Source organism: Acartia tonsa, chromosome 8, assembly GCF_053477335.1.
Source record: "Acartia tonsa isolate MP-2025a chromosome 8, ASM5347733v1, whole genome shotgun sequence".
Classification (NCBI taxonomy): Eukaryota; Metazoa; Arthropoda; class Copepoda; order Calanoida; family Acartiidae; genus Acartia; species Acartia tonsa.
This window is the reverse complement of record NC_137267.1, coordinates 29,392,847-29,405,107: the sequence shown is the minus strand read 5'-3', so window position 1 is coordinate 29,405,107 and position 12,261 is coordinate 29,392,847. Positions and strand designations below refer to the sequence as shown.

Sequence of the window (12,261 nt, the reverse complement as noted above, 5' to 3'; positions counted from 1 at the left end):
AATACTTGAGGTACAAGAAATCTAAAATATGTTTTGGTAAGGTCTTAAAAATGTCTAAAATATTTGGCTTAAATTTTAAAAATATTGCCCACCCCCAAGCCGCCAGGGGGGGGGGGGGTAACCGAAACGGTAAGAAAAAGTATGCCTCATACGGGGTGAGATGGGGTGAACTTCCCACGGATAAAATCTAATGAAATTTTGCACACTCATTATTAAGCATGTCTTGTTGCCGCGTTTTTCTGCGTATAATGGTAGCACTATTTTTGGGCTAATAGTAACCGCTTAAAAATACCTTATATTTAAGGACTTCCAATTGCCCTAAAAAAATTAAATATTATTTTTTTTTTTTTTTAAACAATAAATGGGACCATAATTAAATTATTTATGCAAAAACAATTATCAATTTATTTTAAATAAGACCAAAGATATGATGTTTTTAACACCTACTAAAAGGATAAATTTTGTCGGGATTTGGGCAAAATATCGCATTGACTAAAGTTGTTTACAAAAGATACACTACACTACGCTGCAGGGCCGCAGTGGATGTTAAATATAATATATAAAAGAAATCTTGCAGCTGCTCGGCACTAGCATCTAGAGGCTCCAAATTTTAAGGAAGTGGTTAGAAAGAGCCTTTAAATGTCCGAAGTCTTTACTGTAAAACTTAACAATTCTGGGACCTATGTAATGGAATCATTTATTAAATGAAGATTTAAACGTTTAGTTTCAGTCGTTTCTTAACGAATGAATAAACTTAAAAACCGCTATATTATAATTGAATTATTTAATAAATATGATATATCTATTAGGTAGAGCCAGTGGGGTGCGCTTGGGGTTTGATTTTACCCCCATTAAGATTTAAATTGGGCCGGAGGTCTGACTTACCTTTTTTCATCCTCTAATGGCTTTACACCTCCTGGCACGCTAATGTTTGTGAACCTAACAAATGTCTTGGGTATCATTTCAATATTATACTTAGTTTATTAAAAACACCATCTTTTGTATTTCATTTTCTTTTAACTTCTGTTCTTTTAAGATGAAACTAGTTGATAATTTATAATGAAAATGGAGAAAAACAGCAAAATACTAACAGATATAAAAGACCTAATATCATTGAACTATGAATTGCAAGGTAAATGCAGGGAGAAGGGATAATGCATCAAAAGTATATGTGAAAGTTTTCAAAAGTTTATTACACATAGATTTCTAATTTTATGAAGCTAAAATGACATGTTTAATTTTAATACTTAACACTTTAGCTTGTTTAATTGTAGTTACAGAACATTTTAGCACGAGGCAAAGTCAAGAAACTTTCCTGAAAATTGTTCCAAGTGTTTTAGACATGGAATTTCAGGTGAATAATAAAATAGTTTATTTACTTGTTGGTTTTACTCTAATCTTTAAAATCTTTTTTAAAACTAAACCTCTTTTTAGAACTCCGTATATATTATAGTACAAGTCAAAGAAAACTCTGTTGCTGTAAGGTAATATAATAAACAAAGAAATTTTTTTTGTAGTATTGTTACAATAAATTTAAAAATTACCAAAACTGTTGTAAATTATATTTTCTTATTTTTTAGAATGTTCACATACGACAACAAAAAGACATTGAATAATCACAGCACAAAATTTTGTTCAGCAAAAATTTCTTCAATTGTTAAGAATATTGAAAACAGGTGACAATAATAAAAGGTATAGTTGCATGAAGTGCATTTAAAGAGTTCGATTTGAAGTTACAAGAATAACATCTAACATTGTATATAATTTTGTATTACAATAAATAGCAATTAATTCGGCACCACCAACATAGTCATCATGTCTTGTTTATGAAAACAGAATAGTCATACAGGTTTTATTTATCCATGATTTCAAGTCTTGATATTTTAGAAACTACGTGGTAAGAAATTTAAATTCTTTCCAATATATATACTATAGATGTAGTTTAAACTATTGAACAGAAAAAATTATGCAGTTCACTAAATTAAAGTTTAAATGCAATTCGTGTAACAACCCTTTACAAAAAATAAAGTTGCTCAGATATCTATATCAACCATATCACGCTATTTTAGTCTTAAAATGATATAAAATCCTTGTACACATAGATTAAGTTGGTCTACATGTGTAAATTTTTCTGTAGAAGTTATATATTCTTTTTTGTTTTATTGTTACAGGTTATTGAAAGAAACCTACTTTTGGTGCCCTGGTTATTCAGAATCAGAAGCTAGAAATTTTTCAATTGATACAATTTTGATTGAACAATTTCACAAAGAAATAGTTTATAGAGCAAGGTACAAAATTGTTTTACAGTCGATTTCTAACTTTAAAATATGATTCAAGATAATCATTACCAAAAAGTTCGTGCGTCCATTTAACAAATTTTTGTATGACATAATTATCACATTCATCAGATTTTTGGAACAATGTTTCATAGGACAACAGGGTACAATATAATAAGCGAAGCATTTCTATAATCAAGTCCTAACAAGTTTATATATACATATAATTTTGTTTTTACTTTTAAATTAATATTCTACATATTATATTTTGATACTCAAGTGTTCGTGCTCGTTTCTTCTACCATTAGATTTCAGAACTTTCTTTTTATGAATGTTGTCATATTAATATTTTATTGGTATATAGAAATTGTAGCAGAATATCAACAAACAATGCTAAACTGTGTGTTAACTGCTTGTCTTTATTTGATGAAAAGAAAGACGAAACTCAAATGATAAAGGTGAGAAATATAACATGAACAATTACTTTACAAGATCAGCAAAGTTTAAAAACATTAATTCTTAATGGAACGTACAAAAATGAGTGTTTGTAATTGTTCCTATTAATCTTGTTTTATACTTGGGCGAGTGAAAAATTGATTTGATATAAATAAAGTCAAAGACTCAAAATATTTAAATTGTTTTGGCAAGGACGTCCAAGTTTTTTTTTATGTGGGGGGGGGGGATGTAAAAAATTTAAAATTAAAATTTTGGGGGTCTCGTAGTAATCTTTGCATGATAGAGGCAAGGACGTCCAAGCTTTTTTTTATTGGGGGGAAAGGGTAATTGCCCCTTTACCCCCCACCCCCTCCCACTTGAACGTCACTGGTCATAGGCGAAAACTTAGTCATGAGCCATAAATTTGGCGGCAAATGAATAAGATTATTTCATATAACTTTAGTATGTTTAATCAAATATCGTGGGTTCATTGTTAAGAAATTAAAATTACAGTATGGACAATCGTTACCTATAAGCTTTATAGAGTGTTTTTTGTCTTCATTTGAAAAATCCTATTTAGGAAGAAGAAATAGAAATGGTGGCAGGTGAAAATGCTTTTGTTAAAGAGGTAGAAGAAAGTAATTATGATGTAGATTACTTGGCACAACAATCTATAGAATTAGATAATAATAAGGTATATAAATCTATGTAATATAGTAACAGGATGTCACAGTCTGTCTGTCTTCACTGAAGGATCGTGCCAACAGCTGATATGCTTCTTCTTTACAATGTAGCTTCTCATGGGTCTTAACTAGTTTGGGGAGTGGGATGGGAGACCAGGTACGTGCACGCCGTCCATCCTGCACCGTGCATCAATGACCCTAGGAGCTACACCAGAAGAGTCCTACTGTGCTGGAAAGGTCCTAGGGTAGATGCCAGACTGAATTCTGGTCACTTCCCTCAGTTCAGGGGGTTTGGGTGGGGCTAACAATCCTTCCCTAGAAAAAACCTGCTCACGTTCAATCTGCACAAAGTAAAGACCAATTAAACTTTGGGCTCGGGAACGAAGTAGAGGTTGGAAACAACAATATGATGTTTGGCTGGGAAACCGCTAAAGGACCAGTCAGGCGGATGATTCTGAATTCCCGCAGACCAGCAAAAATTTGCACCTGGAATGTTCGGACAATGTTTCAGTCAGGCCAGACAGAAAACATTTGCCGAGAAATGCTTAAAGCCAAGGTTGATATCCTGGCTATCACCGAATCAAGGTGGACAAATAATGGAGAGTTTAAACATCATTCTGGCTTGAAAATACTTTACTCAGGCCATATGAATGAGGACCTAGGACATAACCAAGGGGTGGCTCTTATGCTGACCAAGCAAGCAGAGCAGGCCATGATCAGTTGGCAACCCCATGGTCCAAGAATCATGGAGGCTTACTTTAAATCCTCAGATAAAAACATCAATCTGAGAATAATAGTAGCATATGCTCCTACAGAACAAGCAGATACAGAGGTCAAAAACGAATTTTATGACCAGCTTGACTCTGTGTTTAAGAATGGTCATAAAGAAAAGGACCTGACCATGCTCCTAGGAGATTTCAATGCTCAAGTGGGGAGTAATAATGAGAATTTAGAAGAAGTCATGGGCAGATATGGCCTAGGCTTAAGTAATGGCAAGGAAAATGACAATGGTGATAGACTTGTAAGTTTTTGTACTGAAAACAAACTTGTCATTGGTGGAACCATCTTTAAACACAAGAAGATTCATACTGCCACCTGGAGATCACCAGATCAAAGAACCTTTAATCAGATAGATCACATCTGTATATCTAGACGTTTTAAAGGTTCTCTCCTTGATGTCAGGGTTGAAAGAGGACCTGATGTTAATTCAGACCATTATCTTCTATCTTCTAAAGTTCGGCTTAGATTTAAAAAGCAGGACACAAAGCCTAACCCCAGGAAAAAGTATAATTTAACAACCCTTCAAAACTCTGAAAAGCTACAAGAGTTTAAGCTCACTCTAAAGAACAGATTTGAGTTGTTGACTCTTCAAGAGGATGATGGAGTTGAAGATATTTGGCAAGGTATCAAAAAAGTTTATAATGATACTAGCCAAGAAAAATTAGGTTTCAAAAAGGCTAACCAAAAGCCGTGGATCACTCAAAGATCCATTGATCTCATGGATCAAAGAAGAGAGGTAAGACAAAAGACACTCTCCAGAAACTCTCCAGAAGATAAAGACCTGTATAAGATGCTCAGCAGGGAAATCCAAAGAAGTGTCAGAATTGACAAAAAAGAACACTTGGAAAACCTTGCTATGCAAGCAGAAAATGCTGCTAATCAAAATAGAATGAAAGATGTCTATGAGATTACTAAGAGCATTGCAGGTTAAGTACACAAATCAGGATCACACATCTGGGACAAGGATGGTTCACTCCTTAAAACTGATGAAGATATTCTAAATATATGGGCAGAGCACTTCACTGAACTGCTGAATCTTCCAGTTCCAGAGGAAGAAACTGAGATTCCACCCTCAGATGCACTTGACATTGACTGTCGAGCGCCAAATCTATTGGAAATCAAGGAGGCCATTAAAAGTTTGAAAAATAACAAGGCCGCTGGACCTGATAACATCCCAGCTGAGGTCATAAAAGCAGACCTAGATACATCTGCTGAGGCATTCCTACCTCTGATCACAAAGATATGGAATGATGAGTTATGGAAACTACAGAGGGATAATGCTCCTTTCAGTACCTGGCCGTATCCTTAGTAAGATTCTTCTTAATAGAATAAAGAAGAAGGTTAATGAAAAGCTAAGACCTAATCAGGCTGGATTTAGACCAAACCGTTCTACTATTGATCAGATAACCTCTCTAAGAATCATCATAGAGCAATCCAAGGAATGGAACTCTGAGCTTTTTGTAAACTTCATTGACTATAAAAAAGCATTTGATTCTTTAGACAGAAGATCTCTCTGGAAAATCTGCCGACACTATGGCATTCCAGAAAAGATAATCAATATCCTTAAAGCTATCTATCATAAAGGAGGTGGAAATGTAATGTATAAAGGTAAACTATCAACCTTTTTTGAGATTGTAACAGGCGTCAGACAAGGATGCCTTCTTTCTCCCTTCCTTTTCCTCCTTGCCATTGACTGGATCATGAAGAACTGTGAAAGTAATGATGGCATTCGCTGGGAGCTATTTGGCAATCCCAAATATTTAGGAGATCTGGACTTTGCTGATGATATCGCTTTGTTAACAAGCAATAGAAGTCAAATGCAAAGAAGGACTAACAGGATAGCTGAAACCTCCAAGAAAATTGGACTAGAAATAAATGTTCCTAAAACCAAAATACTCAGATTAAATGCAAATTCCCAAGAACCAATTACTATAGGAGACCAAATTCTTGAGGATGTAGAGTGTTTTGAGTATCTTGGAAGTAAAATTGATGAAGCTGGAGGCACTTTAACAGATGTTAAAGCTAGAATTAACAAATCTAGGACAGCCTTTGCCAGCCTGAACAAAATTTGGAATTCCAACAACATCTCCATAAAGACCAAGTTAAGACTGTTCAAGTCAAATGTTCTCTCTGTTTTGCTGTATGGGGCTGAAACTTGGTTCCTAAACACAGCAGTGGTCTCCAAGCTACAGACATATGTCAATAAATGTCTAAGGAGAATCCACAAGATCTTTTGGCCAAATAAGATCACAAATGCTGAGCTTCTAGAGCGCAGTGATATGTCAGACATTAAACTGACAATAAAACAGAGAAAATGGAGATGGCTGGGGCACACTCTAAGGAAAGGGCATGATGATATAACCAATCAAGCCTTGACTTGGAACCCCCACGTAGGAAAGAGGAAACCAGGTAGACCAAAAACAACCTGGAGGAGGGAACTCTTAAGTGAACTGAAAGAAAAGAAAATTCCATCTTTCAGCAATGCCTCAAAACGTGCCCAAAAAAAGGAAGATTGGAGAACCATTGTGCATGGCCTACGTTCTGCCGAGAACTAAAAGGCAATGATGATGAACACCACCCCATTAAGATAAATAGCCCATAGTAAAAATAAGCCTCCAAAGCCATCTAATTTCAACCACTAACTACATAAATTGAAATTATTTGATAAAATTTCTTATATTCTTAATTTTAGAAAAAGAAAAGAAAGAATACAAATGACAACTTTGAAATAAAAACAACCAAAGTAGAAAATGGAAAACATTATTCTTGTCCTGTAGAGAATTGTAATGCCAGTTTTAAGATATTTTTAGGTAAAATTTTATATATAGAAATTGTATTAATAATATTAACACCTGTAAATTAAGTGTATTGTAAAGCTTCATTTCCTTATGGGTTTTCTGTATTTACTATATATGTTAGAATCTGTGTTTTTTTTGGATGATATTTTGAGAATTTAAAAAAATCATTTTACTAAAATTGCTTATAATGATCATATTTGGTCTTATTTAGGACAAAAAGTTATTGTCAGAACAAAACACTTAACGCTTTAGTATAACAATTTAATTATATCTTTTTTAATTTTCAGCGAAAACTATGCGAGAACATATGAATAAAAAGCATGGAATAGATGTAGAAAATCCACCAGATCATATAAAGCGTACATTACAACTTAATAATCCAGGTATAAAGGAATTTGAAAATTAGTACAAAATATATCTTTATATCGCTACAGCTTACAGGGGTCTATATTTTTTCAACTTAGTTGAATCCACCCCCCCCCCCCCCCCCTCCCCCGCCGCCCTATATGTCTCCCCACCAATGCAATGTATATAGTAAAACTGATGAATATTTCCTTATTTTGAATTTGAGATTCTTCACTGAAAATTTTAATCGTCTATCTTAAATAGCAGTCGAAAAATTTCCTTTACAGACTTACTGACGGACGGACAAACAAAGTGAACTATAGAGTAGCTTTGCTACTAAAACTATCAATTCCTTAATTGCTTATAACTTACTAGTTGATGGAAATGGAAGCAGGATAGAAAGAGATCCTGTAACTAAGAGAAGAAAATATAAATGTGAATATGAAAACTGTAATTTTGTTACCAATGCTATCACACATTTGAGACATCACATACCTATGCACACAGGAGAAAAGGTAGGTTAAGATTTTTAAAAACGAAGCTTATCTACATTGTTTAGGGTTGGTCTGAATGTCAATTCCCGTAACTGAAACCTCTACAAGTTGATGAGGCATGTTGGAACCGTGCAATAAAATTCCTTTAAAAGTTCCATTTAATATGCAATGAGAATTAACTTTAAGATTATTGCCTTGAATTCTTTACTTTCTTTCAAAAACATGTTGAAATAAAATTAATTGATAGTTCAACTTGATATTGGTTTAGGGAATTATAAGTTAAATATAAAAAATGTAATTTTTAGATGTTTTGTTGTCAAGAATGTGGAAAAACATTTAAATATAAATCAGATTTCATAAATTGTAGAAAAAAGCATAAGGTACTTATTTAATTATAAAAAAAGAAAAATAAACTTGTAGAACTTATTTATTACCAAATATTAATAATATTGAATTACAGAGTAGCTTTTAAATTCATATCATGATTTTCTCATGATAGTGGTTTATTCTACGTAATTGTTTAAATGATATTCAGGTTTTTATTCTGCAAAATTTGAAAACTTTTTGTCCACCCTGCAAAAAATTTCTATTAATGAGGGAGAATAAAGTAATTACATGCAATTTGCCAAAGGGCCTTTAATTAATTCTCATGTGAAAAATGTTCCCCCGTCTTCAGAATTAAAATTTCTGTGCAATTTTAGGGAGAATTTAACTTTAAGTGCCTCCAATGTGATAAAGCTTTTCTTACTAAACAAAAATTAGGCAAGTATTTTTTTCTTTCATGATTTTAGCAATTTAATCAGATATCATATACACAAATTATATCAAACAAGGACCAATAATTATATGTGTTTTAAGTGCAGAAAAATAGCACAGTAGATTATGTTTAAAGGACAAATAATTATAAGTATCTTTGTATATTTAATATACGTTGACCCAAAGAACAACACATCATTCGTTTCAGAGTAGCTTCATAGTTAATAAAAAAATTAATTTATTGGCCCAAAATACTAATAAGGCTCTTACAAACATTCGGGCTGCCAAAAATATTGACATACAAACGAATACTAGAATACATTAATCTATTGAAATATAACTAAGATTAAAAGAGATTAGTTTGATAACAAAAGTTATAATTATTTAAATTTTAGAACACCATACTGCAACCCACACTGGAGAAAAACCACATCAATGTCCCTTCTGTATTTTTAGGTACTTTTCAATTCTTAAATATTCAATCATTTACAATTATTTAGAAATTAATGTCTTCTAATAAAGAAAGTCTTGCTAAATTATCTTTCAGACAATTTCCCCTTTACGGCCAGTTCTAAACTAGTACCCTTTTCCAGTGAAATGATTGTACTGTACATTGATATAATGTTTCTATGGGGCATAAACCCATTTTTTCTCGATCCCTGTAAACTAATATAAAAACTTTAATATTACAAGACTTGATTTGTTTTATAGATGTGCCCGACCTGATAATTTAAATAAACATACAAAGGTATGATTTAGTATTTTATAGATACAAAATAAATAATCTATTTAAATTGTTCCAAAAATACTTACTTTCATTGAGCAAAATTTCATAAAAAATTAATAGGTATGCCATTAAAAAAGGGAGTGTTACGTCCAATAGTAGAAAGGTTTTTTGAAATGATAAGCTGTAGGGCATACATAGATAGGAAAATTAGAGAGAGAAGAGAAAGAGAGATAAATTATGGAAGAAATAGCAACAGAAAAAGATATGAAGTTCAAATAAAGATATGAAAGAAGTTGATAGTGCTTTTGTAAAGGAGTTAGAACCTAATAGATAGCAGTCTTTCCGTCAGAAGAAGAGACATGATCACTCATATAGTAGCATTTCTCTGTTGTTAACTTTTAAGATTCTGATTAATATAGTTTTTTTTAGAATGCCCATCAAGTAAGCATGAAAGATCTAAACAAAGAGGAAATCAATAAAAATAAAGACAAAAATAAATCACAAGAAATTATAGATAATAATGTACTCAATATTAACACTGATAAAGCCAATAAAATAGTTGAGGAAACAGTTTTTGTTGAAGTGGTTGAGGAGATTTGTGAAACTAATAATGATAGTAATGTTGTCATTGTTCAAACTAAAGTTAGAGAAACCTGAGTTTTAGAAGATTTATTTAATTTTTGAAACATCCTTATATAACTGAAACAATTTAATATATTTATGTTCAATGATTTCAGGTGAAAAAAATGTCTTAAAATGGCAGAAATGGGGGAATATGGGGAAGGGGGGAAATGTAATGATGAGGGTCATAATCTAGAAAATGGTTTGGATGAAAATAAAGACAAAACAAGATTGAAAAAGCTTGGAGTTACCATTAAGTTTTGGACAATGGAATATGAGGTAGACAAATTATATTAATTAAAAAAATAATATGTGTATTCTTGGAAGGACGCATTGTTTATCTTTTCCTCCAATCATAGAAAATTGTTTCTCGTTATAAATAAGTTCTTACAGATCTCTAAAACGATAGACTTCTCGATGTTTGTCTGCCTTTCTTACCGTCACTCTCTTTTAGAATTATTTAACACACATTTTGATATTTAGTACATTAGTTGGATAGATTTCATTCTTTGATAAAGCATATTTTCATGCAAGTCCCTAGATACTAGAAACGCCTCCACTAGTTTATTAAAAATAAACGTCAAATTCCTGTAGTAATTTTTTTTCTTTCATTATCATAAAATTAACATTATTGTTTTTTTTTTATTCTCAGAAAAATATAGTACAAACCAAAAATTTACAAACTATAATCATATCAGAAACAGACATTGAAGAACTTGCAATATTAAAAGAAGGAATTTTGTGTCTTTCAGAAGACTGTAATCTTATCAACTTTAATGATCTCAATTCAGCACCATTTGATAATAAAAACAATGTAGAAGCCAATATAAATGAAACTGAAGAAATAACTAACAACAATGTTAGTACAAATAATGAGATAAATGAAAATCAAAATAAGCATCTTCTTGTTAATATGTGTGAAAACTGTTTTGAAGTTTTTGATAATAAGGTTAGGAGGATAAAGAATTCTTTTCTGTAGGTGTATTTTAATTAAGTAGTGCGGTTTAACCACATGAATTGAAATTTTTTTATATTAAATATTTATAATTAATAAATAGTTCCATATAAGCCATTTATTGAACTTGATGTCATTCTATTATTTTCCTATTTGCAGACAACCATCAATGATTTAATTTTTTTACCTGCATATCAGTTTAAAGATAGCTTTAAAATATCAATGAGAGGGAAATATTCAGAAATTTTTGCATAATTCTTTATCCTATGTAAAAGGCAAATCTTGTTGAGCACTTGACACACTGTAACCCAGTCCAACTTGTTGACATTTTGAGTGCCAATGAAGACCATATTACAATTTGTGACAATTGCGATGAAGAATTTGAAAACAAGGACGAGCTGATCACACATTTGCATAGCTGTGACCCCAAACTAGCAACAATTTTAGAGAAAGAAAAGAATTACAAAAAATTTGAATGCAAATTTTGTGGAAAAAAATATAAATCTTTGAAATGTTTTGCTAATCATGAAAAAGAGCACCAATCAGCCACCAACAAATCCTCCAATTTTAATAAACCACCAAAAAAGAAAAGAAAGTTAGACAATGAACATAAAGATTGCATTGAGTGTCCCAAATGTAATTGTACATTTAAGTTTAATTCTGCATTAGAAAGACATATGGAAAGTCATGAACTAGCCAAGAAAATAAAGCCTACACAAGCTGATATTGAAGAAGGTTTGTAAATAATAATAAAATATAAATAACAAAGAAAAATCATTGACTCTGCATAAACTTTTTTTAGAGGTTTGGTAGAATTATTAATTTGGTTGAAATCTTTTTAAGGTTCTGGATTTAAAATGATAGACATACGAGATGGACAGCCAATCTGGTGTAAAAAATGTGACCTGGCCTTTGCAACCTTTGGACTGTACAGACTTCACATGACCAAAGTACACAAGAAAGCTTATTCATGTGAAGTATGTGAAAAAAGATTTTCTCTGCCCAATACTTTGATTAAGCACAGATTGAATTATCACACAAATTTCCCAAAGAAATGCACGGATTGTGAATTAGTTTTGATGACAAAACAACAGTTTATTCAGCATGTCAACACAGAGCATTCTAATGCTTTTCAGGCAAAGAAAAAATAGTTATAAATCTCATTAGAATAGAACAATATTTTTAGTATAGATCTATGTTTACAATAGGTTTTACTTTTCTTTAACTAAGGTAAATTCACTAAAAAAAAACTGCGTCAAAACTTTCCCTCCCCCTTTTAGTATGAAAACACTATGATTTGTTCGATTTGTGACTTATTTGTTTTCTTATAGATTTTCATGAGGACCAGTATAGAAGTAGAAATATTAAATTGGCAGTCGTTCTTTGTTGCG

The 12,261-nt window shown here is 31.9% G+C and overlaps 2 protein-coding genes across 3 annotated transcripts; both read left to right on the top strand.

Moving 5' to 3' along the window:
- Nucleotides 1–1,014: 1,014 nt before the first annotated feature.
- Nucleotides 1,015–10,031, top strand: LOC145325325 (uncharacterized). Of its 2 annotated transcripts, none has more exons than XM_080168281.1 (15): nucleotides 1,015–1,132; nucleotides 1,275–1,354; nucleotides 1,435–1,484; nucleotides 1,581–1,676; nucleotides 2,172–2,288; nucleotides 2,641–2,734; nucleotides 3,292–3,339; nucleotides 6,867–6,984; nucleotides 7,260–7,355; nucleotides 7,693–7,832; nucleotides 8,117–8,191; nucleotides 8,513–8,573; nucleotides 8,963–9,023; nucleotides 9,279–9,315; nucleotides 9,724–10,031. In XM_080168281.1, exons 1-15 carry the CDS (start codon nucleotides 1,060–1,062, stop codon nucleotides 9,949–9,951), a joined length of 1,374 nt encoding a protein of 457 aa, XP_080024407.1. In that variant the 5' UTR covers nucleotides 1,015–1,059; the 3' UTR covers nucleotides 9,952–10,031. The 2 variants fall into 2 exon arrangements, with proteins under 2 accessions (XP_080024407.1, XP_080024406.1); XM_080168280.1 differs by having other exon boundaries at nucleotides 3,292–3,405.
- A 19-nt stretch (nucleotides 10,032–10,050) lies between these two features.
- Nucleotides 10,051–12,021, top strand: LOC145326554 (uncharacterized). The gene is made up of 4 exons (XM_080169925.1): nucleotides 10,051–10,194; nucleotides 10,568–10,864; nucleotides 11,146–11,605; nucleotides 11,714–12,021. The coding sequence occupies exons 1-4, from the start codon at nucleotides 10,051–10,053 to the stop codon at nucleotides 12,019–12,021; spliced, it is 1,209 nt and encodes a 402-aa protein (XP_080026051.1).
- Nucleotides 12,022–12,261: the final 240 nt, after the last annotated feature.

Bases quoted from the DNA above. Each gene is read 5' to 3' on its own strand.
- LOC145325325 (XM_080168280.1), top strand. From the start codon at position 1,060: ATGAAAATGGAGAAAAACAGCAAAATACTAACAGATATAAAAGACCTA. The intron at 1,133-1,274 runs GTAAATGCAGGG...GTTTAATTGTAG, and splicing joins ATTGAACTATGAATTGCAAG to TTACAGAACATTTTAGCACG. The intron at 2,289-2,640 runs GTACAAAATTGT...ATTGGTATATAG, and splicing joins GAAATAGTTTATAGAGCAAG to AAATTGTAGCAGAATATCAA.
- LOC145326554 (XM_080169925.1), top strand. From the start codon at position 10,051: ATGGCAGAAATGGGGGAATATGGGGAAGGGGGGAAATGTAATGATGAG. The intron at 10,195-10,567 runs GTAGACAAATTA...TTTTATTCTCAG, and splicing joins TTTGGACAATGGAATATGAG to AAAAATATAGTACAAACCAA. The intron at 11,606-11,713 runs GTTTGTAAATAA...AATCTTTTTAAG, and splicing joins ACAAGCTGATATTGAAGAAG to GTTCTGGATTTAAAATGATA.